Below are 27,451 nucleotides of genomic sequence, written 5' to 3'. Positions count from 1 at the left end.
AGAAAAAAAGATCAATAAACTAATAGCTGATAGTTTGAAAAAGCTAAGTTACATCAACCTCAGAAAAGAGGTTTTTTTTTAAAGGGGGGAGAAAACACAAATAAATGATTTTAGCAATGACTAAGGCGGCATAACTAGAGGTACCACAGAGGCATTTTAAATCATAAGCAAACACCTTGAACAACATTATGTTATGTGGACTCTATTCCAAAATATAATTGACTTAAGAGAAAATCTAAATGGACCTACAATCACTGAAGAAAGAGACAGTATTTTATAATTTACTCAAAGAGAGAGAGAGAAAGAGAGAGAGAGAGAGAGAGAGAGAGAGAGAGAGAGAGAGAGAAGTCTAGATAAGGAATGACAAACTATGGCCTATGAGACAAAATCCTGCCATTGCCCCAGAGCTAAGAATAGCATTTACATTTTTAAATGATTTTTTAAAAATCAAAAGAAGAATAGTATTTTATAACACCTGAAATATGAAGTTCAAATTTTAACATTCACAAGTTTTACATATTATCTACAGAATGTCTATAGCTGGGAGCACTGAGTAGTTGTGACAGAAACCCTGTGGGCCTGCAAAGCCTAAAAGATTTATTATCTGTTCCTTTATAGAAAAAATTTTGCTGACCCCGGCCAAGAGAATAAGACAAGAAAAAAAACCAACAAACTATAAAGATATGACTGTCTACATAGAACATTCAAGAAATCTATACCTACCAGAATTAATAAAAGCAATAAGCAAAGAAGCTGTGAATAAGAGAAACTTATTTTTAAAAAAATAATGTTCCTGGGGCGGCCGGTTTGCTCAGTGGTTAGAGTGCAGTGCTCATAACACCAAGGTCACTGGTTCGATTCCCACATGGGCCAGTGAGCTGCGCCCTCCACAACTAGACTGAAAACGACTTGACCTAGAGCTGAGCTGCGCCTCCCACTAGATTGAAAACGACGACTTGACATGGAGCTGATGGGTCCTGGAAAAACACACTGTTCCCCAGTATTCCCCAATTAAAAAAAATGAAAAAAATAATAGTGTTCCTAGGTGCCTGCAAAAACAAAATGGAAAATTTAATTTTTTAATATCTATTAACAACACTGTGGTACCACTAATAAAAAAATGTAATATCCTAGGTATAAATCTAACAAAATATACATAAGAATTTTAAGGAGAAAATTATATAACTATATGAAGATACATGAAAATATAAGACCTAAAAAAAAATGGAGAGATATACTATGTTCATGACTGGAAAGACTCAATGACATAAAAATGACAATGTTCCCCCAAATTAATCTGCAGTCAATGCCATTACAATCAAATTCCAATGGGGGTGAGGAGGGTCAGAAAATTCCTGACTGATCTTACAATGTTTTGGAAGAGGAAAAGGACAAAAATAGCCAAGAAAATGTGAATGACAGGTACATAAGTAGGTTAATCCTAGCAGTTATCACGATCTCCCCAAGGCAATATGTTGGCACCTAAACCATTAGAAAGAACCAAGCCCAACGACAAACCGTCACATGTATGAACAGAAGACAGAGGGGACCTGACAAATCAGTGCGGAGAGAACAGACTTTTCAATAGCACAAACCAACTGGTGATCCATATGGAATGTAAAATGGATTCCTACCTTATCTCATAAACAGAAATGAAATCCAGACCAGATGTGAAAACTGAGAGGGAACTATTAGATTAACATAGAGAATATCTTTATAATCTTACGGGAGAAAATAATTTTTTAAACAAAGTACAAAACAAAATCACAAACCATAATGGAAAGGACTGACATGTTTGACATTAAAATTTTTTAAATTCTATAAAACAAATGCCATACACCAAGTTAAAAGGCACACCACATAAAACGGCATAGTAATAGAACACAGTGTACATGTAAAACTAGTGAAACATGTATCAGACAAAAGACTGGAATTCAGAGTGCATAAAGAATTCTACAAATCAACTGGAAAAAGAAAAACAATCCAATAGAAAAATGGACAAATGATATGAACAGGCAAATTACCAAAGAGGAAATCAGAAGACCCATAAACATACAAAGATTCTCAGCCTCATTAATAACCAGAATTAAAAAAAAAAAAAAGAACACTTAAGAACAATGAAATCCCATTTCACTTTCTCAAACAGGCATCAACATTTAAGTCTCTAGTAACTAGGGCTGACAGGGATGTGTGGGAAATCCCTTACTGACATCAAAAGTATAAAATTAGTTCAAGTATTTTGGAGAACAATTTAAAAATTAGTCTTTATAGCTGACCATGTGTAAACCTGTGACCTAGTAATTTCTTTTATAGGAATCCATACTAGAGAAACTCTCACATGTACACATAAAACAATTTGTTGGCAGATTTTAACCATAATGCAGCTTATAACACAAAAAATGGATAAACCTTAATGCCACCATTAGAAGAAAAGATTTAAAACATTATGGTAACAAACATTTACAGCCGAAGTCATATAATGGCTAAGATTTGCTTCAAAATAATGTGGGATGGGCCAGGGGAGGGGTAGATGGGGGAGTGACTACATATTATAAATTAATAATTATTGATCAGTATATGGTCTTTGTATATGGGCTTACTATACTATTATTTCTACCTTAACATATGTTTGGAATTCTCTATAATAAAAAGTTTTAAATTCTGATATACTCACATACTAGGATCCTACAAAAAAATTTAAATGAATGAACCAGATTTTTTTCTATCAATGTGAATATATCTCAGTGAATTGAAATGAATAAAAGCAAGCTGCAAGTGGTTACATTATACATGTAAAATTTAAAAACCCATGCACTGTTTACTGATATACAGTAAGATGCAACCCTTAGATATAAAAACATGGCTACAAGACACAGCAATTTCGAGAGAGGGAGGGAAGGTAATAAAGAGCATGTAACTTCTTATTTCTATCAGAAGACAAGTTTGCAGCAAATACAGCAGATGGTTAATGTGTACACAATCTGGGTGGTGGCAGACAGTGTAAGAGGGACTGCCCAAAAGTTAATAAAGGTTCCACCTTTATTAACTTTTGAGGGGCCATTTGAGCAGAGTATGGATGAATGGGTAAGTATTCATCAACCCAAACAGAACAAACGAAAAAACAAAACAAAACACTAACTCCAGAAAAGATGAGATCCAAGATTTCTACCACAGAGAACTTTTCTACTCTATCCAAGAAAACAATCTACACAAAAGGTCTCCGTATGTCTACCCAAAGCACTCTCATGATACAGGCCTTTTCCCGGCAGACCACAAACCTGGGGCCACAACAGGAGGCAGTGATAAAGTATCGCCTTCCTGAGCCCCGCAGTACTTTGAATGATGAGTGCTTAGCAAGCATTTCCGGATCAGTGAATGAATGTTTTTATGTTTGTTTGTTCATTCATTCATTCATTCATTCATTCATTCATTCATTCAAGAAACATCAACTGGGCAGTAATCTATGCCAGGCACTGCTCAGGGCCTTAGGGATGTTTCAGACAACACAACAGTAAAGGTCCTTGGTCTCTGGGATGCCATCTGCTGGGAGAGGGGTATGTGACATAGAAACAGATAGCAGGGCTGCACAGCAGTCGATGGGACAGAGTGGTGGGGCCAGGAAAGATCTCTTCGAGAAGGTGCCTTCTGGTCTAAGACCTGCAGGACAGGAAGGTAAGGATGAGCCAGCCATGCAGGCCCTGGGGGAGAGTGTGACAGGCAGAAGGCACAGGGGTGGTCAGGCCCTGAACAGTTAACAAGCAGGGGCCATGTCCGCAAGGTTAAATTGCTGCAGGAGTCAGAGGAATCTAAAGGTTGGACCTTAGGCAGGAAAATTAGGAGCTATAAAATGAAACATGGCAATACTCGTATCACTTCTACTCCCCCAAATTCAACTGGCAGATTCTGGCAGCTAGAATTCATGCTCCACCAAAAAAAAGAAAAACCGGAAGTAGGACATCCCATTATTGCCCCTTCAGCCTGTCCTTCCTTCTCAGTGCCACTGCCTCTGGACACCAGCTTGCAAAGATGCTAACTCATTCTCAGCTTGCCCCTAATCAGCATAAGGGTGACTGCCTTATGGAGGTGACCCTGTGGAAGTAAAGAGTGTCCCCGCACTCTCTAATTGGCAGAGGAAAGGCAGAGGGAGGCATTGATTCCTGGGCAGCATTACAAACTCAGTCTGGCACAATTCTTCCATAAATGGTCTTGGAGCATGGAATTGACCCAGGGGGAGTACGCAGGAGGCTCTTGGAGCTCAGAGGGTGGGGCAGACACTCAGGCATCTACAGTTGGGGCTAGAACCCTTCTTGGAGACTAACCAGCTCTAGGGCCCTGAGCCAGGCAGACGGGTCTCCTAGCCAAGTCTCCAGATCCTCAGCACAAGTGCTTTGCAAACTGTCAAGCCCTCCATGTACATGAGCTCTATACATATTCTTAGTCTCTCATTCACCCAACCCATATTTATTAAGCATCTTCTAAGAGCTAGATGCTGTCCTAGGTACTTGGATCCAGCAGAGAACAAAACTAACAAAAATTCCTCCTTTGGGGAAGTTACATTTCAATGGAGAAGAGACACACAATAAACAATAACTAAATGATATGGCATGCTGCTGGTGGTGAGATCCATGGAGAAAGTACAGGGCAGAGGAGAAAGCAGGGAGGGGCTGGAGAGGACTGCAGCTGTGCAGAGAGTGAGTGAGCTGTGGAGAGGGTATGCTCACTGTAGGGCTTCGAGCAGAGGTCGGCAAATCTTCTCCTGAAGGGCCAGGTAGTAAATAGTTTAGGATTTGCAGGCCATATGGACTCTATCACAGCTACTCAACCCTGCCCAGGGCCGAGTATTGCGAAGGCAGCCATACTTAATATTCATATGTAAATGAGGGGTGTGGCTATGGTCCACTAACATGTTTATTAACAGCCATTACCAGCTGCGCTGGGTGCCCCTCCTGTGCTCTGCAACTTGTCTGAGTGCTGCTTGTCCTCGCACTCAACAGTGAGGTTTGGGGACAGGCATCATTCTACTTATCCCCAGGAAGCCCAGTCAATCACAGCTGGCAAAGGAGAGGAAGTCTATTTGTGCTCACTAAATATTTACTGACGGAATGAATGCAACAGCTATTGATTGAGCAACTACCTGGTATGACGAGTGGTGCTTGGCAAACAGGACTCAGTAGAAAGTGGTGATGCAGTACTTACTTCTAAAATTACTACTGAAGGCCTGGCTCTGTGCCTGACACGTAACAGCCTCAGTAACGACTAGCGGATCTAAATCCAGCCGCAGTTCAAGGCCAGGTCCAGAACGCCCCCGAGCCCCAGGTGTACAGGACACCAAATTCAGATTTTCTGGCAACTCTTGAGTAGTCACATCCGCGCACGTGGTAACGCAGAGCAGCACAGTGGGCCCCACTGCAGGGGAAGGCCAAGCAAGCACCAGCAGCACTTACGTAGAAGCGCAGCAGAGCCCCATCTGAATTGCAGCACCAGGACCTCCGGCCCAAATACTCGTGGGCTGTGTTGAGCAGCATGAGGGAGGATGGCAGCACGGGCGACTCGGACATCACTGGGGAAAGAGCAGGCCGACAGAGAGTGAGTTAGTGCAGGGACACGTGGAGGGGCTGCACGGCTGGGTCTCTCCTTTGGGAGCTTTGCTGTCTTTACCAAGGTAGCCCACAGGTTTTCGTTTCTTTCCTTTTTGTCTTTTTAAATAAGTAATGACTTAACTAGCTTTATTAGGCAATTCAAGTTACACAGGAAAGTATAAAGGAGGAATCTTCATCCACCAATGCTGACATTTGGTGAACATCACTGGACACAGCTTTCTGGGCACATGTGAGACATCTTAAAAGAGAGAAATAATTTATAACAATGGAACCCAGCCTACGTACACCAGGTCTTAAAGCAAAAATTCTTATATTTAGGTCTACTTGAATATTACAGAAGAAAAATGAACTACCAAATTTTAGTTAAATGTTTGTTCACCACGGGAACTACCAGTTTCTTTAAAGATCCTGCGTTGTTTTTGAAATCTGGGCCATAACCCATCAGGGGGCTTGTAACTAACATTTTTAAAGAGTATTAGGATAGACTACATTAGAATAGAAAATACGAAAAGGGACCACACCCAGTAGAACAGGGATTCTTTCATGAAATTTATTTCATTCTTTTTACTCTTGGTCAATCCCAGTATGAAACACACTGGTTAAAAAAAGTCAGAAATCATTAAGAAGTTCAAGTCATTCAATTTTTTATGGGTCTTTTAGCTCCCACTTCAACAACATTAAATGACTACTGTACAAGATGAGTGATGGCCTTATAACACTTCCTTCTTTCCCCCCATCTTGCAGTTTTTGTTGTGCATATTATTTGTAATGCCTCAAGGTTTAAAACATTTACATTCTGTTCAGCAACTATAATTAGCCCAGTGGCTTTCTCTCAATTCCAATTTTAAATGGATTTGGTGCTCACTGCAAGTTCTTTCCCATGGCTTTTTCATTCTTGAGGAATTTCATTCTGACTCATGTTGGTTTACTGACTTCATCCCCCAGTAGCTTTTTTAAGAAGCACCCGTAGGAGCCGGAATCCCTGTTTATAAATGTCTGTTACCACTATAATTACAAACAACGTGGCTAGATGTCTTAGGTCACACTTTCTTTCCTTGAAAACTGTGTAGACATACAGATCATTGCCCCAACTGCACTAAATGCTGCTATGGAGAAACCAGAAATGAGTCAGTCTCATTCTTTTGTACCATAAACTGCTTTTTTACCTTAGTTTAGAAATCTAAAACAATCTTTATTCTTCAAGTAGATCCTTGATCAAGATTTATCTTGATATAGATTGTTATATACCAGTTTTTTTTGGTATATACTGTATACTTTGAATCTTCAGATTCAGTTTTTATTACAATTCAGAGAATTTTTCCTGTGTTGATACTGGGTTGGTTGCTTCTGTTTCAGTGCTGGAGTCTTTCCATCAGGGGCACCGTTATCCTCACACTGGACCATCTTTGTTTTCCACATCTGTATCTTCTCGCCTGCACTCTTAGCTGTTAATCGCACCCGCTTGTTCCCGTTTCAGTTGTATTCATTCTACTTCTTTCTGTTTTGGTTTCCTAGTTTATGATGGTGAGATTTGGTTTGCAGTGTTTTCCCTTAGTTCCGTAATTTTCCTTTTCATTTCAATGTTATCAGCTCAGATTCTTAAATAAATCATTTTCTTGTGCAAATCATTTATAGGGCCTCTGCCTCTGCTCCTTGGTGTATGTTCTCTTCCAGACTGAGTTCACCTGTTTTTTGCATAGTATATTCTTTCTTTCCTTTCCATTCCCCACGTGGGGTGAGGAGCGGGCTCCATGATGGAATACTTGCCATGTCATCTCCTTCCATCCTGCTCACGGCCAGCTGAGGCAGCCCCTCCAGACTGGTAAGTGCTCTAATACATCATGAATGAATTTTCTGGGGCACTCTCCCACATAATATAAGATCTTTCCTTAAAGCTTCACTTGTAAAGCATATCCTCAATCCACTTTTCCGTAGCCTGTGTCTGCAGAGGTAGAAAAAGGGAAATCGCCTGACTAGGGCTGTGTGCAGTCGTTGTTGGGGGACCTAGGTTTTATTTTCTCATCTGAGATCCCCTTTAAGGTAGGACTTGCTGCCTGGTGAGACGAGTGCAGTCAGCAGATAGCCCTTAGCTGTCAATTTGTTCAGGGTCTGCACCTGTAGAGACCCCCTCACCCAAGGTCACGTACTTCCTGCAGGAGCGCACATCCAGTGACTGCGTGAGATGCAAGTGTAAAGGCCAGGCTACTTCCAACCAACCTGGTGCGACAACTCCCTACGCCAGAGCTCCCTGTTCTGGGCAAAGGCATTGTCAGGCCTGCATCACGGCTAGACGCCTCTCTCTGTCCCATCCTGCTCCCCACTCCTTCCTTTCACAATTAGTGATCCCTAAGAAACTGTCTGAGTATCTGCTTTCAGAGAACTGGATATGTGACAACGCCCTACACCAGGCCTCTCACCACCCCAGCCCTGAATATGTTTTATCCCTGGGCCCCTTCCCACAACACAGTCTAGTCCCTGGAAGATGGTAGGACCCAGCAGCCGTTCCTCCCACTGCCAGGCCCAAAGAGATATGGAGGGCCTACCCCCAGCAGCCCGTTCTCTATCAATGAGAATATTAACAATATTTCCCAGGATTTTGTCAACTTACCATCTTCCCTCAGTGTTCCAATGTGGACAGAGAAGGGGACAGGAACCACACCTGCTGCCAGTCAACCAGAATCTTTGATCTCTTCCCTTGGCCTACACTTTCAAAATTTCTAGCATTTGACTGATCCCCTTTCCTTGTTTGCTTACTGGCAGTTTTATTTCAAAACTATTTTGCTTGCATAATTGATTTGGAGAGAAAGGAGACCCTTCATCCAAAAGTATTTTTGGAATATTTTTATAAGAAAAACAATAAACATTTATTGTTGTAAATTTTAATTTTTACCACTAAAACCTTTTTTGGAAAATAGAGAGGTACTATTCGTCAAGAGCTCTAAAGATATTATCCCAGAAGTCGATTAAAAAAAATAAATCAACTTAGCAAAAGCAAAAAGGTACACATGAAGTGTTCACTGAAGTGTGACCTACAAGAGAGAAATACTGCAGCCATCCTGAGAGTTCAGCAGGGGGGATGGTCCAGTGAGCAGGGCACCTCTCAATAGCATTACCAGACCATGGAGCTTTATGAAATAGGGTAGAAGAGACTTTCTCAGTCTGGCCCCTTCCCCTGTCCATCCCACGTGGCCCAGCTCTCTTGTGTACCTCTCTGTGCTGTGCCATCTCTCCAGTGTCCTCCTCTGCCCCTGCTCTCCCATCAGGCCTCAGCCCAACCCCTGTCCCCACCCTGGGCAGCATGAGGTGCCAAGCCAGCCACACTGGCTTGGCACTTGGTGTTTCTGTCTATCTCCTCTCACCATGAACCTGTCAGGGCCTGAGGTATCTTATTCACAGAATACTATCAGGCAGCGAGCAGCTGATAAGTAACCGGGGAGTAAACAAACTTCGACAGAGAGAGTGGATGAAAGGAAACATGCCACACGTTAGCACTGTGGTCACTGGAATAGGGCTGGCTTTCTTTCCTTTCCACTTTTTTTGTTTTTTAAATTACTAAGCGAAAATCTCCAATAAATTTAATTTTAACCTAGTTGACTATACACATAAATACGTGTCTTACAATCACAGCTGTATAAAAAGTACACGTATATTGGCCAAGTTTTAGACAGAAAAATGCAAGAAAACCAAAGGGGAAAATATCCACTTGGTAGAATCATGGGCAATCTTTGCTTAGATGTCATTTAACAATTACTGTTATGTAATTTATTCAATTAACCACATTTTCTACCACCGCATTGACCCGGCTCAAGTGCCATCTCCACAAAGGGTCCGAGGCTTGCCCTCTCCAGCCTCTTCATTCGTAACGACTACTCTGCACTCAGCACCTCCGTGTGCCGGCACTGATTGGCCACAGCAAGTGATGGCTTTATTGTCCCATTTTGCCCTTGCAACAAAGGGGACAGGTACCATTATTCCCAGTGTGGATATAGGGAATAGAGGCTGAGACATTACACAGCTTGCCGAAGATTATACTGCCAAGAAGTGACACTGGGATTTGGAACCTGTGCTTGCCTTCTCTGCACTGCCCTCCCTCCAGCTGTCCACATCCCCCAGCTGCACTGGCCCACACCCAGCAGGGGCCATGGGGAGCAATGGTTATGTGCAAGGGCTGGCACAGGGCTGCCCATCTCCTGGGGCTGCGGTGGGGATTAAAGGCGTTAGCGGGCATGAGGCCTCGGAGAGCAGTGACAGCGCCCTTCATAAGCACTCACCACGCTGTCATTTCCTCTGCATTGCCACCTGCACCAGACGTGCAATACTTCACACGCCCACTGACTCCTGACCCGACTGCACAGTGAACTCCCTAACGAAGCCTCTGCCGCTGGCCACGTGCCATGAAAACTGGCCGCAACCAAGCCGCAAGCCCCATCACAGCACCTGGCTAGGGCCGCAGGGGCCTGGGGCAGAGGCAGGAGGCAGGGACACACATGTCAAGTCCCCCCCCCACAGACCCACTTCCCACCACCTTCATCCTCTGGGTTCTGGAGCTGCTGCTGGCACAAGGAGTGGAAGGCGTCCTCTTCCTGCCAGATGATGCGATGCAGGATGATCCAGGGCAGCACGGAGGAGACATGCGGCTCCTTGGGCTCTTCCTGCACAGCCATGCTGCAGTCAATGATCTGGGAGGGGACAGGGGCGTCACAGCAGGGCCAGCTGTCCCCGCAACCCAGGGCGCGTCCTCAGGGCAGAGCAGGGGTGGGGGCAGGGGGCGTGCTGCCTGCCCATCTCCACTGCTTTCATGTGGGAACACGGGCCCATCTGGTCATAAATTAGGGCCACCAAGCCCAACAACAGAGCTACACCCCGGCTGCTGAGAAGCCAGCTCTGACTGTCCTCCCTCGGGCCATGTGCAGTTCCTACTGTGTGCTGGGCCCTATGCCACACACAGGGTGACGGAGGTGAGCGGGGCAGGGAGGGGTTGACAGCCCAGGGGGAAGAGCCAGGAAGAAGCCACACAAGTGCCATGGATCAGTACGGCTGCTGCGAAGGAAGCAACTGAGGGCTACAGTGCGGTCACAGAGGAGGGCTGGGGACAGACAGAGAAGGTTTCCAGGTGAGTGGCTGTGGGCTGCCCGATCCCCAGAGAGGGCAGACAGTGGGGATAGAGGACAGATGTGCACGCAGCGGCCGCAGAGGCGGCCAAGAAAGTGGAAGATGAGGGTAGAGAGGGAGACGGGTGGATCAGCACGCCTTGGAGGACAGGCACCCTGGAGGGAATGTGAAGGGTGAGGTGAGGAAGGAGCACCCTCATATTTCCATTTAGGAAGTGCGTCCATGGCAGGATGGCAGCTGGACTAGAAGGGCAGAGGGAACAGGGAGGACAGAACTGTGGGGAGTGTGCTGCCACAGTTCAAGCAAGAGATGGGTGGCCTGGGCTAAGGCAGCGCAGAAAGGTGGAGGGAGGAACAAAGGACGGAGATGTTAAGGACGAGGCCGTGGCAGCACCTGCTGACAGTCTGAGTGGGGGCTGTCAGGAAAGAGCCGAGTGCGGCTGAGGAAGCTTCCCTGCCACGAAGCCTGCCTGGGTGACGCGGGTCTCTATGACTATCCCTCAGCGACAAGTGTCAGGACAGTGGGGGTGGTGGAGGGCCCAGCAAGAGACAGGGGGCCTGGGTTCCAGCCCCAGCTCTGCCTCCAGCTCACTGTACACAGGCCAGAGCCTCCCGCTGTAAGCCTGCGTCCTCCCCTCTGGACGGGTGGTCTGGAAGAACCCTGTGGTGGCAAGTGCTACACTGTCTCTAACCCCCAGGCCTGACCAGCCCTGGGAAGGTTTGCGATCGGTGCGCAGCCATTTACCACCTGCAGCACTCGCCTCCTCCAGCCAGAAAAGCCGACGCATCCCCTTGGGATACCTACCTCACAATAGAGGCCAGTGAACTATAAAGAAGGGGGCCGTGAGACAGCCACACCTGCTGGGGTGGGGCAGGGCAGGAAGGCGCAGGGGCTACCTGGATGAGGTTGTTGGTGAGGCGGATGAGGCCAGTGGCGGAGGACGATTCCTTCAGGATGCTGCCACTGCTATCTGCCGAGAGTGCCTGCTCGATGCCCAGCAGCAGCTGGGTCACTGTGGCCACCCACTCCTCCTTGGCTGAAGTTTCAGTCACATTCACCATCTGCTGGACCGCCTCATTCAGAGCCACATCGGAGCACTCAAAACACTGCTGGTGGTCCTTGAGCCGGAGCAAGGAGTCCTGAGCACAGGAAGGAGCGCTGTGAGAGGACTGCGACATTTACCACACCTGGTCCTCGTGACTGAGGGACAGGTAACTGGGGATGGAGACATGAGGGGCACTGAAAGGAAAAGTATGGGCCCCCATAGCCTTGAGGCATCTAAAGAGCATGGGGTGACCTGTGTGCCATCACAGCATGGCAGGCCACCAGCCAGGGAGCTTCCAGAAAGGTGCGTGCCCTCTGCACCTGTTTCCTCATTTATAAAGCTGGGACACTGAGTGAGGCCAGAGCCGGCAAGCAGCCAAGATGAGGCTGAGTGACTCCACCACCTCTGTCAGCTCTCACCGTGCCCCAGGCCACCCAGTCATGCGCTCATCCAGTGCCATAGCTCTGAAAGGTCTCAGCAGGGGAGGACAGCTGCCACAGAGGGACTGTCTCTGCAGAGGAGAGCCTGAGCCAGGGCCAGGGCAGGGGCCTAGCCAGGCAGCTCCAAAGCCTTCATTCTGAGTCCCTCTCCTCTCCAGGAGCCAGGGGGGGCAAAGCACTGAGCCGCTTTGAGCCCCAGCCACCTCAGCGCCCGGCAGAAGTGCCATAAGCATCAATGAGCCGATGTCCATCGTGCACTCAGCACAGCGCCCTGGCACACGGAGGAACTCTCGGTACACCACACTGTGCTCTGCTATTTTGTTGTTTAATCTCCTCTTTGGGAGCCATCGCTTTTTGTTAAGCTCCCTTTTCTCTTGCTCTAGAACAAACGCATTTAAACCCCTTGGGACTCAGCCTCTCTCATCACCGTGATGGTGTGTGGGGAAAGTCAACCCTAGCTGTGAATTCGCAGATCTGGCAGGCAGCCCGTGGGACCCAGAGGAAGCACCTGCTGCCTGGCGCCCCGTCAGGCTCTGACCTCGCCACAGCTGAGGCCTGGCAGCGGCTCCTGCCTGCCTTGACACATGCAGCTGCCACACTCTGAGGTGACAGAGACAGGTGTGGGGACAGACACGCCCCAAACTGCCTTTGGGATGGGCTGCAACATCTGAAAACAGATCAAAGCCACCCTCATTTTGAAAGACTTAATTGCCAGGAACACGAGGCCTGTGTTTCTTTAGAGAAAACCAGCACTCTAGCAGGAGGCCACTGAGGCACGAAGGCGCCTACAAGGTGCAGACACGGAGCCCCCAAGGCCCGCGCTGACCCCTCGTGATCAAATACCGAACATGCAAAGGCAGGGAACTATTTTTTAGTAGGATAAAGAATACTGACTTCAAACTACAGCCAGAATTGCCATGAAAGTCAGACCCAAGACAAGGAGCAGCCAGCAGCACCTAATGTGACAATCCGCAGTGCTCGCGGTCAGAAAGAGCTAAAAAGCAGAATAACTGCCAACAAATGAGGAGACCAAATTACTACTGACTGTGGGCAACATGATCAGCTACCCAAAACAAAACAAACAGCAACTATTAGAAGTAATGGGAATTCAGTGAAGGGACTGGACTCAAACTAAACATGCAAAAATCAATGGGGTTCCTGTAAACCAGAAATGCAGTTAGAAAACATAAAGACCACAGAAAGCTCCTGCTCAAAATAGCAACCCAAAATATTAAGAATTAAGAATCAGCTCGACCATAAGAAAATTACACAATTATTTTGAAGAACGTAAAAAGCGGCTTGGTTAAATAGGAAGAGACACAACAGTCTCTGTGGAGGATTCTAAGCAGACCCCGCTCCCTGTAACACCTCAGTGAAACAAGGTAAACGCAAAACTCAAATTAACACCACTAGAAGAAAACAAAGGCAAATAGGCTTTTTGTCTGTCTGTTAACATGTTTCTTTTCTGCCTCCTTTCTAAAATATAGGTTGTGTCAGAGGGGCCCTCTCTCCTGTCCAGTGCCAAGCAGTAGGAACTCAATCCATGTGTATGGAATGAGTGGATGAATATTTTTCCGTCTTGGAAAGGTTGTCTAAGCATAATGAACAAAATCACAAACGTTTGAAAACATCAAAAGATTTGACAACACAAAAATTCAAAACTTCTGTATGCCAAAAAAAAGAAACACAAAAAACAAACAAACAAAAAAACAAGATGCAATTTAAAAGCAAACAACAAACAGGGAAAAATATTTGCAACATTTGATGAGAAAAAGATCAGTATCTTCAATATGGAAAAAGTACTCCAAATCATTAAGAAAACACCTCCCCTCCCCCATAGGAAATTGAGCAAAAACCAGAAGTCACTTCTTTCCGAAAAGCTGGAGGTCCACTGGCACTTGGCGCAGGCCTCCCCTCAGCCCACGGCGCTGCTCAGCACCTGTCCACACGGCAGCTCCCTCATAAACGGGGCCTCTCCACCCCTAGGAGTTCTAGATGACAGGAACAAACAGCATCTAAGCCACTGGGGCCATCTTACAGAGGCAGCGAGGGCTGGCCTCTCCCCTCCTCCACACCCAGTGGCCTCCCTGGGTATACCCAGCTGTCCTTCCTACACACAGCCGTGCTGGACCCCTCCTCCCATCGCTATGGTAACTTTGGTCAGACAAGTCTCATTCCTCTGTCTCACCTTGAGATGCCTGACCTCCTCCGCCTGGAGCTGGTCCCGCCTTTCCTTCCCAGAACAAACTTTTTCCTCCCCTTTCACCAGGGCAGAGATACCTCCATTTGTTCCCACAGTTGCATCTCTTAACTATTTCCTAATTCGAGAAAGTGAATAACTACAATGTTTCATGTAATCCGAGCAAAACAAACCTGGGAGTACGCTGGGCTCTTTTTCCATATTGAAGAGGAACGGCCCAATAAGAATAAATATAATGATTTGTGTGTGAACCCTAGGGACAGGACACTGGGCCACCCAACACCACTAAGCACATCACGTCTAGCACTTTCCGTGTCTGTCTCTTGAGTCTGACTCCACACTTCCTGAGGGTGGTGGCAATGATGATGGCCAGCACCCATGGTGGCACTTGCTACAAGCCAAGCATGTGCCAACACACACTAAATCGTCTGATCCTCACAACAGGCCTGTGAGGTGAGGACAATGGTCATCCCCCTACAGCTGAACTGAGGCACAGGGAGGCTGACCAAATGCCCAGCACCCAGCAGACCACGGTGCCGGGTGCGTTCTTGGTGAGGGTTTACTACAGAACAGAGGCCTGGAGGGCGCCAGGAGGGCACCTGGGCCTCAAACACCACACTGGGGTTCTTCCCCACCTGTGTGATCATACACGGCTCATCTTAGTTCTTCACACGGTACAGATTTTATCCATTTTTGTATCTACTCAACAGTTAATTTTAAAAGTAATTTAAAAAGACAAGCAGAGGAACAAACAGCTGGATGGATGGCTAATTCTAATGGCTGTTCTTCCCCGTCCTGCGTCACTGACGCACAAGCTCAGAGTCGAGTGTGGGCTCACCTTGAGTCACGTACAACCCCTGAACCCGTACTCCTAAGTTCCAACTTTCTCCCGTATCTCCTGACTGGCATCTTCCCGGGTGCCAAGTTAGTGGTTTTTACTCTCCCTTTTCTCTTTTAGGTTCTCGAGGGCCACCTCCAAGCCTCCGGGAATAAACCCACATCAAGCAAAGAAGGTACCAGAGGGCCAGGGGGTCACGGCAGCACACACCTGCAGCAGCAGCAGCTGGGCAGGCCTCTCGGGAATGGACGTCATGAACTCCAGGTGTTTGGCCCGGTCAAACCCACTGGTGCACAAGGTGGGGCGCAGCAGGTGCACGACGGCCGCGTAGTCTCCGGCCTCATACAGCCGCTGAATCTCCTCCAGGGACTGGCACCGCTCCAGTGACTTCAGGTTCTTATCAATCTGCAAGAAGCCCGGAATCGCTGCCCGATGACAAACTCCTCCCAGGCTGCTTGAGTCTGGCCAGTGTTGGCATTTGTCAGAACCAAAACTTGACTCCCCGTAATGGATCAGCATTTACATTAAGGGAATACTTTATAAAAAAGTATTTCTATTAAGGTCAAGGCATTCAAATCTTTAAAAAACAAACATACCAAGAACTACAACTCCCCAGAAGCAGAGAGGTTGCAGAAACGTGTCTGCCAAAATGGCTAGACAGCCTTGTGGTCACAGTTCAGTGAACCAGACTCATGGAACTGTGGAGTGTCAGGCGCCAGAGACTTGGTGAATCTGGGCCAGAGGTTGGCACATGCCATTGACCAACAAAACCCTCTCCTCTCCAGAAGACCTGCCGTGGCCCCCACGAGGTAGGCAGCAGGGGCACTGAACTTGGTTGGCGTTGCCCTGTAACAACTCTTGTGTGAGGCTGAAGGTCTCTTTCAGCTAATGTGGACATTTCACAGACGTGGAACTGCGTGGGGTCTGAAGCTGCACAGTGAAAACAGGATAAGAATCCAACGGAGCCTGGCATACATGCCACACACCACTGACCCAGCCCAGACCAGCACTGGTCAGCTTCTGCTGGAGTCTCCCTCTAATTCCACTGGGGTTGTTGCCACATGCAACCCAGGGAGCTCAGCAATCATCACTCTAAACCGTGCCAGCAAATGCCTCTGCCCCTGCCACCTGCCACATGGACAAGCTGGCTACCATCCGGGGGTGTGCCTGTGAGTCCATGGTGCCCTTGTGCGCCAGAGCTGCCTCTCTCAGGCCCCTCTACCCTCCCTAGGGAGAAAGGAGCCCTATCAGCATGTGGGTCACTCTCCCGGTCCTTAGGGACAGGTGGGAGCTGTCTAACGGGGCCAACCCAGAATAGATGTTTGACCAAGAAGAACAGCAGTAAGAAAACTGCCACTCACCTCCTCCAGGGAAACGACCGAGTCGTTGTGGAGGTTGGGCAGCCGGATGACGATGTCTCTTTGCTCAGCCCCTGCCTCTGCCTGGATAGCAGTGGAGCCCTGGAGCATTTCTGTGCAGATGTCATAGTTCTCCAAGGCCTGCTCCATGTCTCCCTGGCCAGAGGAAAAGCAGTCAAGGGACAGAGGCAGAAGGAAGGGAACTCACTTGGTTGTGCCAGGTATCTTCCCTCCTGACCCCACTAGACTGTAGGCCCCATGAGGGCGTTTTATCCAATTACTGTTATACCCCCTGAGAAGGGGCCTGACACATAGTGGGGCTCAATAAGTATTGTTGAATGGATGGATGGATGGATGGACAAATGAATGAATTCATACCACAACTCTAAAGGGAGGTCTCACTAGCCCCACAAGGAGGACACTGGGGACACCTGAGCAAGGCCAAGTATCACAAAAATGACAAGCTAATAAACGGCAGAGCCAGGATTAGAACCTAGGCCTGTTCCAATTCCAGAACCAACGGGAGCGCTCTTTTATACATTCTACCACAGTGTACTGGATACCACCACGTGTGAGGTGCTGGGTAACAGCCAGTCTACCCTGGCCTTCCAGACCAGGCTCCGAAGGGAAGCTTTCGAAGAATTCACACAAAATAGGTGGTAAATTCCCTTTGAAAGCTCTGCATCCAATTATACACTTTCTCAGGGTCTTGCAAAAAAAATAAGCAAAGGGTAAAGACCCCAAGGCAACCTTGAGTGAGGGGTGTCTAGGGGGCACAGGAGACCCCTTCCAGAGCTCTGTTGTGCTTTTGTGCTTTAGAGACTGGTGGCCATGCTGGGATTTCTGAGACAATGAAACTCCCCACCATGTCCCACTTCCTTGAGCTGAGCCCAGAGCCCAGGCAGTGCCACACACGTGCATGCACACACATCCTCAACAAGGCATCCAGCTCCCTTCCCTCCCTGCTGGGTACCAGGGCATGCTCCCCACACAGCTGACCACAGAACCCACCTGCAGCGCCAAGAACCGAGCCTTCAACCAATACACGCGGACCACGAACTCCAACCAGCCATCCTCAAACAGGTCCCGCTGAGATGAGGCAAATGACAGCTGCAGGAGGTCACCCAAGAAGTGGGCTCCTGGGAAATCAGGCCCAAACCTGCCATTTATCACACCAGCAGGGCAGTTCCGAGGAGATACTGAAAACCAGACCAGAACAAGTCAACTTCATTCTGCAGGGTCCAGATGCCTTTCTGCTCCCGAGAGGCCACCCTCAGCCCTCCCCACGCCTGCCTCAGCATCCGTGAGTGCCTTGAGACCCTCAGAGCCCCGAGTGGTAGGCATGAGAAAAGTCAGGCAAGTCAGATGGAGATGCAGAGACCTTAAGAGCTGGCGCACCCTCACTTCATAGACTGAACTTTGAGTGTATCTTTGTTCACCGGGTGGTGATTTAAAAGTCAGAATGATCCACACCATCTGGGCAAATTACTGGGACACATAGTGTCAAATAATAACTTGGAAAAGCCGAGATCCTACTTCCTTCAATCCTGAGCAACAGAAAAGCAGGTAGGTGGCTCCCGCTAGGGGCTTAGCTGCTGCTAACTCCTCGAGTGTCCGAGGGGCTTCCCTGAGAGCCTGAATCCCCAGCCTGACAAGCCAGTCCAGTCAGTGTGCCCCCTGCAGGTTCAAGTTTGAACTGCGTGCCTCAACCTCCCCAAGCTCCTGCCCGTCTGCCTGCTGAGGGTCCAGAAAGTTACCGCTGCACAGAACACAGAAAGCCTCCTACCCGCAGAGCTCCTGCCCTTGGTCAGCAGCCACTGGTCCAGCTGCAGCTCCATGCAGGAGAGAGACATCAGCATCATGTCCTGTAAGACAGCACCAGAAGGTCAGGAATGGAGTCACAAGGAGTTGTCGGGTGGTGGTGGTGGAGCAAAACTAAACTAAAATTTAATTTGATATAAATACCATTCTTCTACCAACTTTCCCTTCTGTAAACGACAATCAGTGGCTACTTGGCAGGACATAAGAGGCACATGGCTCTGCACCGAGACAACGCTTGGGAGGAGCCCGGAGACCTGTCTTCAGTGCTGACGGACTGCCCCATGGTGGCAGCAGCCCTGTCACCTGCCAAGTGCCAGGCCAGACGCGGCACCTACACTACAGCACCCAACCCTTAAAAGTACCGGGGGTCGGCGCATCACTCCCAGGGCACATGAGGAAGCTGAGGCTCAGCGACAAGGAGGCGCTGGCCAAGTGCAGGCACAGCTGGGAAATGACCGACCTGGTTTGTCTGAGAACAAAACCATGGCTACTCCTGCCCCTCCACACTGCCCCCAGGGGAGCCGGCTTGGCAGGCAGAAACTGCCAGGAGGTCATCTCTGAAGTGTCCCAGCGGAGACTGCACGGCCAGGATCACTGAGCCACATGGCCCTAAGCACCTGCCAACCCCAAGCTCTTTCACCTTCCATGCCCCCAGCAGAAATACCACCCAGGCGGGCCCTGAGCTCCCGGTGCTCCCTCCTCAGCATTCAGCCTTTCTCCTCCACCAGGAGAAATGGGCCAGAGCACTCTGGGTGCCCTTGAGCCCTAGGCTGCAGAGTGCTGTGGGCAGGCGGGCCGAGCCATACTGGAGGCACCCGTTACTGCCCTAAGCAACCCTACGTAGCCTCTGAACTTCAGTTTTCTTGCCTGTTTACAAATCGGTACTAGTCCCTGGAACCCCAAACAGAGCCAATCCTTCCCTTTGCCCAGCCTTCCACGGGCTCTCCTCCATCTCAGGGAACCATTCCATCACCAGCCCCAGGCCTGGGCCCATTCTAGGCGCCCTCCCCATCTCACCCCAGCACCTTCACACGCAGTTCATCCTGTCAGCTCTGCCTCCAGAACCCTCACCTACTGCCACCACATGGTTAACCAGGCAACAGCCTCCCGACAACCCTGCACCCACTCTCACCCCCAAGGGCATCGAACACTCAGCCCCCAGCAATCTCTCTAGGCCAGGTCCCATGATTTCCTGCTCCAAACCCCCAGGGGCTCAGGTTCTGGGCCCACAAGTCAATGCAGCTGAGCAGGGTCACCCACAGAAGGTCCCTAAGGTCCCTGTGCCCACCCCGTGGGCCCAGTCTGGTGCCGGCCCCCGAAAGGCCCCCCCATGTGCCCGACCTTGATGTGCTGGTTGCTGCAGTCCCTCAGCAGCGGGTTGGGCAGGCTGGTGCTGTGCCTCCTCCAGCTGTGGTAGGTGCTGAGCACCACCTCCGCCAGGCCAGGCGGCCACCTCAGCAGGAACTTGTGGCCCATGCTCTTTAAGTAGCGCATCATCAGTTCCAGAATACCTCCATTGGTCAAGTTCTCCAGCAGGAACGCGTGCACATCCTGCTTCTCTGCTCAGGGAGGGAGAAACAACCTGACCTGAAGGAAGGACCTTCTGTACCAGGGTCTCCCATTCTCTTCGGAAGAGGAGAGAGGAGAGCGGCAGCAGGGGTGGGGAAAGCCCAGGTCCTCCCATCACAGGGTGCTGAGGTTAGGCTGCGGATTCCAATCCTGGCTCCAGCCCTCACCAGCTGTGCCCAAGTCTCTCTGAATCTGCTGGTCTAAGGTGGGTATTAAGGGCTGACCTCCAAGTGCTACCATATGCACTAAGCGAGACCATGCACAAAAATACAAAGCACGCTATCTGGCACACAACACGCACTCAGCAGTGTGTCAGATACATGTGACTTGTGAAGCCGTGCCCCTGGGTTTGGCCTGAAGCACAAGTCCCTCAGGGAGCAGTCAAGTATGAGCCTGCATGTTTCGGCAGAACTCCTAGCTGACCACGGAGCTCAGACCCAAAACAAATCCAGGAAGCTCTTTGACATACTTTAAAAAACACCCAGGACCATTTTCCCAGAACAAATCTAATCAGGTTACAGGATAACAGGAGGAAGAATTCCCCACATTAAATGATCATATTGCTTAATTCCTACCAGACTCCATGAAGGTAGCCGAGTCAAACGACAGTCTATGAGGCCCAATGCTCGGGTAGCTTTCCAGTTTGGCTTCTGACTGGACTTCATAGTTATTAAAGGGGTCATCTTCCTCCTCGGGGTCCAGCTTTCTTAGCCTGCATGGAACACACCAAAATCAAATCAGCCGCATCACACATTCTGACACAAGCGCCTGAATTCTTATTATGAGAGAAACGAAATCTGAGCCAGGCAGAGAAAACTAGAATAAGTGTGCAGCGGAGGGCAGAACCCAGGCCCCTGAGAGGTTCTGCTTCTCTGCAGGCCTTTGTAAACTGGCATCTGGTCTGCACCCTCACTCTTTTATTCGTTCCCTCAACAGGTGGTTGCTGAGCTCCAGCACGTGCCAATTGCTGTGCTAAGCACCGGAATTCCGCCGTGAGTGGGACAGACCCTGCTCATAGTAGGCTTACCTTCTAACGTGAGAGACAGGCAAGAAGCAGACACACGAAAACAAAGAACCCAAATAAGGTCCAAGCACAACCGAGTGCTTGTCCCGAGGGACCCTTAGAGAGCAGAGTCAGGAAGGCCTCTGAGACAGGGCGACATTCACACCAACACGAGGAGGAAAGGAGATGGCAACGCCAAGAAGCAGGACAAGGACAGGTCCAGAGGGACAAGCCAGAAGAGCACCTGGTATGTTTTAATAACTGAGGGGAGCCCAGTGAGCAGGAGAGAAGGGGTGGGCATATGAAGCACGGGGGGCACATCAGGCCCTGTTGAGCTTGGTTCCCCCAGGGCTCCTCACAGAGCTTGGGAACTGCAGAGGCCTCGCCCAGCAGGCACCATTCCTTTCAGCTCCTCCCAAGGACTACGTTTAGCGTCCTTGTAGCTTCCCCTCAGCCGAGCAGCCTTTCAGCACAAGCACGCGGGGCACTTTTCAATGTCTTCATTCACTTACTGCGTGCACCCCCCCACCCCCCAAGGGTGACTACTGCAGGCAAGCGAGCGCATGGCTCTTCCTGGCCATTCAAAGAAGCAGACGTGCAAACCACACAGGACGTGCAAACCACACTAACAAAGATAAGGAGGCAGAAGTCATTCCAGATAAAGGGAACAAGACATTGGGGTGGGACAGCAGGACTGAGGGGCAGCTGGGGAAATGGTCGCACAGACCTCTTACGTCACCAGCCACAGCACCATCCTGAGCTCTCCCAATGGGAAACCTGTTCCCAGGGCTGAGCTTTAGGAGGAATTGATCAGAGAACACTGCGTTCTCTGCTCACCGAGAACCTCAATTTCTAAGCATTTCACTTGCACCACAGAAAAAAAGGCACCAAATTAGGAAAATTAGGAATTCTGCCATAGAATGGATTTACAGCCCCCTAAAGCCTCTGGTTCCTCCTCCTCCACTTGGATGTTGCTGCCACTGCCACTGAAACAAACTGTCATGGGCCAAAACCCCAGCTGAGGACTCCTGGGTAAAGACGCACACTGAACACATAGGGTTACCTCCCAAACTCCAGTGACCGCGAAGGAATAAAAAGGTATAAACTCACAAAGACAGGGGGTTGGGGAGGAAGCCCCAGGAGACATGAGCTGTGCCCACCAAATGTTAGAAGGCAGAAAGATGACAGACCAGCAGAAACTGAACTGCTTTCTCCACTCAGCTAAGGGCAGAGGGAAGGGAGCATCAAGAAGCTCCCCCACTGGCACCCTAAACCCTGGGGAGGCTCAGGAATGGAGGGCCCTGGAGTCTCTGAAGGAGGTGAGAAGGCAAGGACAGAAAGCAGGAGGGCTGGTGAAAGCCTACAGAAGGAGCACTGGGGCCCAGGACCCCCAGCTCCAGGCAGCCTAGCCCTTCCCCTCCTGCAAGACTTCTTTGAGGAACACTAAGAGCCTGTGAAACCAAGATTTACCAGCCCATCCTCCACCTTCTCATAATGTGAGGGAATCCTGCTGAGCCTGGAGAAACCAGACAGGCACTCTCCCTGAACACAGAAGGGGTGCCCCTTCTGTGGGGTTTCGTGGTATCTGCATCCAAGGAAGAGCAGCCCCAGGCCCTCCAAAAGTGGGAAATAAGAGTGTTACCTCCAGCTCCGGAATCCACTCATCTCCTGAGAGCCCAGAAAGTGCCTGGTCCTCCAAAAGATGCACAAGTCATGATTCCTGCCCTCAGGAAGCTCAGAGGCAGGAGAAGCCAGAAAAACCCAAGATCCTAATGCAGTGGGATCTATGCCTCAGTCGTTTGCACAGGTGTTATGGGAAAACAAAGGAGGTGCTCAGAGGAGAGGGCAGCAATAGAATGGGAAACGTTACTGGTGGCTTACTGGCGGCGTACACTAGAGGCTTGTGTGCCTGCAAATCAGAAAAAGTGTGCACTGAACCTGGGTGGCAAGAATTTCATCAGAAGCTCCTGGAAGTCTACTTTCTCCTCCTTTTTGCACTTGGTGTTTCGGACACGGGCAGACCGCCGCTTCGCTGTCTCCCCACTCTCTTCTGAAATCTTCTTCCGCTTTACTCCCTTCTTGGATTTATCTCCCCCAGAAACATCACCTTCACAAAGAGTGCACATGGAAATCATACAGGGGCAGGGCATGAAAATGCACCACAAGACACATAGCTCCCCTTTCGTAACTCTACCAGCATGTTTAATCTTTATCTTCTTTGACATTCAAGCAATCTCCCATCTATTCTTTAACAAGAGTCCTGAGGAAAAGTTAATTTCAAACTGCTTAACTTGCACTCCTTTCTCGAATTCACAGAGCCCACAGCCAGATCTCAAGACTACTTTGCACGGCTACAGGACAACAGGGTCTCAGAGTTAAATGTTCCCCCAACCCCCCACCCCTAGTGCCGGCTGGCTGCAAGGGCCTCTGGGGCATCGTGGATGAACCTGGGATGGGACAGAGAAAGCTATCTCTACCCATTACCCAGGATTCTGTGAGCACCCAATGATACGATGTGGGTGAGAATCTTGTGAATTATACAGAGAATAGAGGAATATCATGCATGATTAAGTTAAAAAGTTAGAAACAATCGTGTACGTGTTCAGAAATTTCTGTAACTGCCAGATATTCTTCAGTGGCATAGAAAAATAAAAAATAAAAAAGCCTTGGGAGCTTTTGTCTGAAATTTTTTACAACTCCAATGATAATAAAAATCAATAAAACCAATCAAAAATATACTACCACATATGGTGATAACTTTGCTTGCTGGTTTTTAAGGCTAAAGAACTCAGACTGTTAGTGCACAGCAGTGCTCGGTGCCGTGGCACGTGGCCAGCAACTGAGCAGAACCAACCGAGAGACCTGCCAGCTCACACAGCACACGCAGGAAGAGCGACCTGTACGCCAGGACTTACCAGCTGGGTGACGAGTGGTCCCAAGGATCTGTATTCCTGAGCCCTGACCCCCTCCTTATAGGGGCGTCATTACTGAGGAGGAAGGCCCCTGAGGAGTGGCAGGCCAAGAGGCTCCCCTGTGGGGCTAGGGGGGCTCTTGCTTAAACCTCAGACCAGGAGTGTCAGGAGGACCCATCCCTCTGAAGAGACCAGCTAAGCCCAAGACTCATTCCTGCTCAGCAAACTTGGTTTCCCCAGGAGCCAACCCCAGAGGCCTGCTCACCCATAGGAACACTGGTCTCCAGCAGGCTGGGACTATGCAGCGGGAAGCTGGTTGCAGCCACGGGGGAATAGGAGAGCACAGGCTCTGCCACAGTCATGGCCGGGTTGGCACTGACGGGGCTTGACTGGATCACGCTGACTGGCGCCACCACCACAGAGGACATCAGAGGGTGGCTGGGGTCCTGGTAGTCAGAGAGGTCGATCCTCTTGCCGAGGCTGGGCCGTGGGGGCTCGCAGGTAGTGAGGTGGTTGTACATGGCCAGCAAACTCTCTCCGAGGCACTTCCAGCTGCAAGGAGACAGTCACCACACTTGTTCAGGACCCTATCGTAGGGTGTTCTGAACACAGGGCCAGCTGGCCGTAGAGAGGCAGCAGAACTGGCCCGGGGGCTGCCATCTCCATGAGGGAAAGGGACTGGTCACGGTTTTGTCATTGACATTACTGACGAAATCTTGAGTCTAACACAGTTGAGGTGGAGCAGCTGGAGCAGGGGCAGGGGCCTGGATCCCTCCTCCCCTCACCCCATCAGAAGCCCTGAAGCAGCTCAGCTTCAGGCACCTTCAGACTCAACCGAAAGGTATGAAAACTACTGGCTCACTTTAAAAGCTCCTTCCCTATAGGTCGAATCTTTAAAACATCTGTGGCACTTCTCTGCTACCACTAGTCTGGTTTTTTGGTGGCGAGGGGGTAAGGGAGGGCTACTAACAGGAACATGGTCTGAAGGGGCTGAATGGGCCCTTGGCAGGGCCTCTTAGGAGCGGCATCTCAGTGAGTGCCCACGTGGGCCAGGGCTGCTAGACGGCAAACCAAGACCTTTGTGTGTTTGATTGTGTGTTATATCATGTGTGACATGGTATGTTGTGTTATGGTATGGCATGTTATATTGTATGCTATTGTTTTGTGTTTTCTGTTATGTTACGTGTTGTGTTGTGTATTACGATCATGTATGTTGTGTGTTGGTATGATGTGGTGTGGCAATATATATCCATCCATCCATCCATCCACCCGTCCATCCCTGAATGGCTGCCCTTGCTCTAAATGTAAAACCAAAATCCTTAGCCTGGCCCCATGGTGCTGCACAGCCTGGCCTGGCCAACTGCCCCCTACACTCCCGCCATGCTAACTTTCTTTCAGTTCTGGAAACAAAATCACGCTCCTGCCTACCACAGAGACTTTGCACAGGCTTCCCTCTGCCCAGAAACCACACTCCCACCCATGCCCCAGAGCCTCTGCCTGGTCAATGCCCACTCCTCTGTCAGACTCCCAACCCCTAAAGCAGGGTGGAACCCAGTATAAGTTCTCCAGTGCCGTGCTTCTCTCCTCAGGGTGCCTATCAGCTTCTGGGTGACTGACTACCCCTGGGATCGCCCCAGCGAGGGACCAGGCCCTTCCATGCTGCGTTCCCAGCATAGAGCATGAAGCTGGTATCCAGTAAACGTTGTGAAAGGAATGAAAAGGACAGTGCTTCAAAATCCAGAATCTAACCAAATGGAGGCTCCTAGGACTAGAATGGATTTCTGACTAGTCCTTTCCTGTCTTTAGTAAGGGTTACATTTGGACAAAGAAGAATTTGCTCACTAGCTATATTTTATCAAATGCCTTAAAGATATAATTTCATTTACTTGTGCCTTGCTCATGCCTAGTAGGCACTGAATAGACCAGGGGTGGCCCACAGCCTCTTCTATACAGCCCATAAGCTAAAAATGGATTTCACATTAAAGGGTTTTTAAAACACACACACACACACACACACACACACACACACACACACGAATACACAACAGAGACGATACCGGGCCCAAAAAGCCTAAAGCATTTACTATTTGGCTCTTCACAGGAAAAGTGTGCTGAGTCGTAGAATAGACGGTGGTTATTTGAAAAGCCCCACACCGTTGCTCCCAGAGAAGGAACTCTGTCCTCTTCCTTTAATAAGCCAGTCCCAGACCTACCTAACGGCAATGCCTCCTGCAGCAGAACCTACCCCCTCACGCTTCCATTGGCCTTCACCCCGCACCACGGAGGGCGGCCGTGACGCCAGTTCACAGCTTCTCTTCTCCAATCACATCAGCACAACCCCTGCGAGCGTGATTCCCTCGGGACATCCGCTCCTTCCCTGTAACAGGGAGGCACCCAGGGCCCTTCAAAATCCCCCAACCCTCTTGGGTGGGGAGCCCAGACTCAGATGGAACGGGGCTCCTGACCCAGCTGACGAAATGGGGGGAAAGAGCACCTGATAAGAGTCCAAGAGCAGCCCGACGAGCAGCCCCTGTCCCTGCCCCTCTCAGTGCGTGTGGGAAGACAGACCTGAGAAACTCAACACGTGGGAACGGACAAGCAGTAGCAATAATGCGGAGCAGAGCCAGCCCTTCTTCCTGGGTGTGAGCTAAATGCTGACGCTGCTAGCTACCAGGTGTTCTATTTAATTATCACGATGACCCTACAAGAGAGGGCTATTTCCCTCCGTTTTCAGGGAGTGGCATGTAACAGCCCCAAGGTCACCGAGCTCTGGGTGCCAGGACTGGACCCAGGTCTATCTGATCCAAGACAGAAGTTGCACGCCACTATGGTGACAACGCCTCAGAGTACGAAAAGGGGGGAAGGAATGCTGCTGCCAAGGCACGCTAAATTTAAACTCAAGATATGATGTCAGAATTTTAAAAACACAAACTGCATGCCAGATCTCACTAAGGAGCTAAATTATCCCAAATCCAGGGGGCTGCCAGTACCAGCTTGTCCTTCGGCGGGGAGGGTGGAGTTTATACACCATGGGACTCACAAGGGCCTTGGAGGGAGAGATTGGACTCAAGAACCAGGGAACCCAGACCTGGGATCAACTCCAGGCTCCCCTTTCACCATTTAACTGCTCTGAACCTCGTTTCCTCCTACCAAGTGCTTGGCAACTATTAGTTTTCTCTTCCCGTCTGGGTAGAGCAGACTAAGCGGGGGCTTATAGGAATGTGGCAGGTGGCTAGGGTCAAGAATGGCAACAGCAAAGAGGGACTAAGACAGGACCTTCCTGGGAGAGGCCCAGCTGCTTCGGCAGTCACACACCTCCAGCCATCACTCAAGGTGCAGCCAGCTCCCAACCACCAGCCGACTCTTCATCCCAAGACCCAGACGACCTACGTGAAGAAGGGGATGGGCTGCACCAACTTCAGGTCCGGTTCCTTCTCCCGCATGGTCAGCGCTTGCCTCTTCTTCCGCAGCCCCAGGGCCTCACCTATGATGGCTTGTGTCTCCGCCGCGCTCACCGACACATCATGGATAGACATGTCACTAACAGTGTGTA

The 27,451-nt window shown here is 49.5% G+C and overlaps 1 protein-coding gene across 5 annotated transcripts in view; it reads right to left on the bottom strand.

Moving 5' to 3' along the window:
* CABIN1 (calcineurin binding protein 1) overlaps positions 1-27,451 on the bottom strand; it is a 145,560-nt gene that overhangs the window by 90,759 nt on the left and 27,350 nt on the right. For all 5 annotated transcript variants that reach the window (XM_074321575.1, XM_019710328.2, XM_074321576.1 and 2 more), the window contains exons 8-19: positions 27,289-27,438; positions 24,164-24,450; positions 22,925-23,093; positions 20,559-20,695; positions 19,756-19,973; positions 18,380-18,458; positions 17,605-17,792; positions 16,597-16,749; positions 15,446-15,640; positions 11,609-11,851; positions 10,126-10,279; positions 5,445-5,560 (exon numbers count right to left, since the gene is read on the bottom strand). In XM_074321575.1, coding sequence (XP_074177676.1) covers positions 5,445-5,560; positions 10,126-10,279; positions 11,609-11,851; positions 15,446-15,640; positions 16,597-16,749; positions 17,605-17,792; positions 18,380-18,458; positions 19,756-19,973; positions 20,559-20,695; positions 22,925-23,093; positions 24,164-24,450; positions 27,289-27,438 — 2,089 coding nt within the window. The remainder of the gene's footprint in view (positions 1-5,444; positions 5,561-10,125; positions 10,280-11,608; positions 11,852-15,445; positions 15,641-16,596; positions 16,750-17,604; positions 17,793-18,379; positions 18,459-19,755; positions 19,974-20,558; positions 20,696-22,924; positions 23,094-24,163; positions 24,451-27,288; positions 27,439-27,451) is intronic.

This window comes from Rhinolophus sinicus, linkage group LG16 (genome assembly GCF_036562045.2).
Source record: "Rhinolophus sinicus isolate RSC01 linkage group LG16, ASM3656204v1, whole genome shotgun sequence".
Taxonomy (NCBI): domain Eukaryota; kingdom Metazoa; phylum Chordata; class Mammalia; order Chiroptera; family Rhinolophidae; genus Rhinolophus; species Rhinolophus sinicus.
This window is presented reverse-complemented; position numbering and strand designations above follow the sequence as displayed.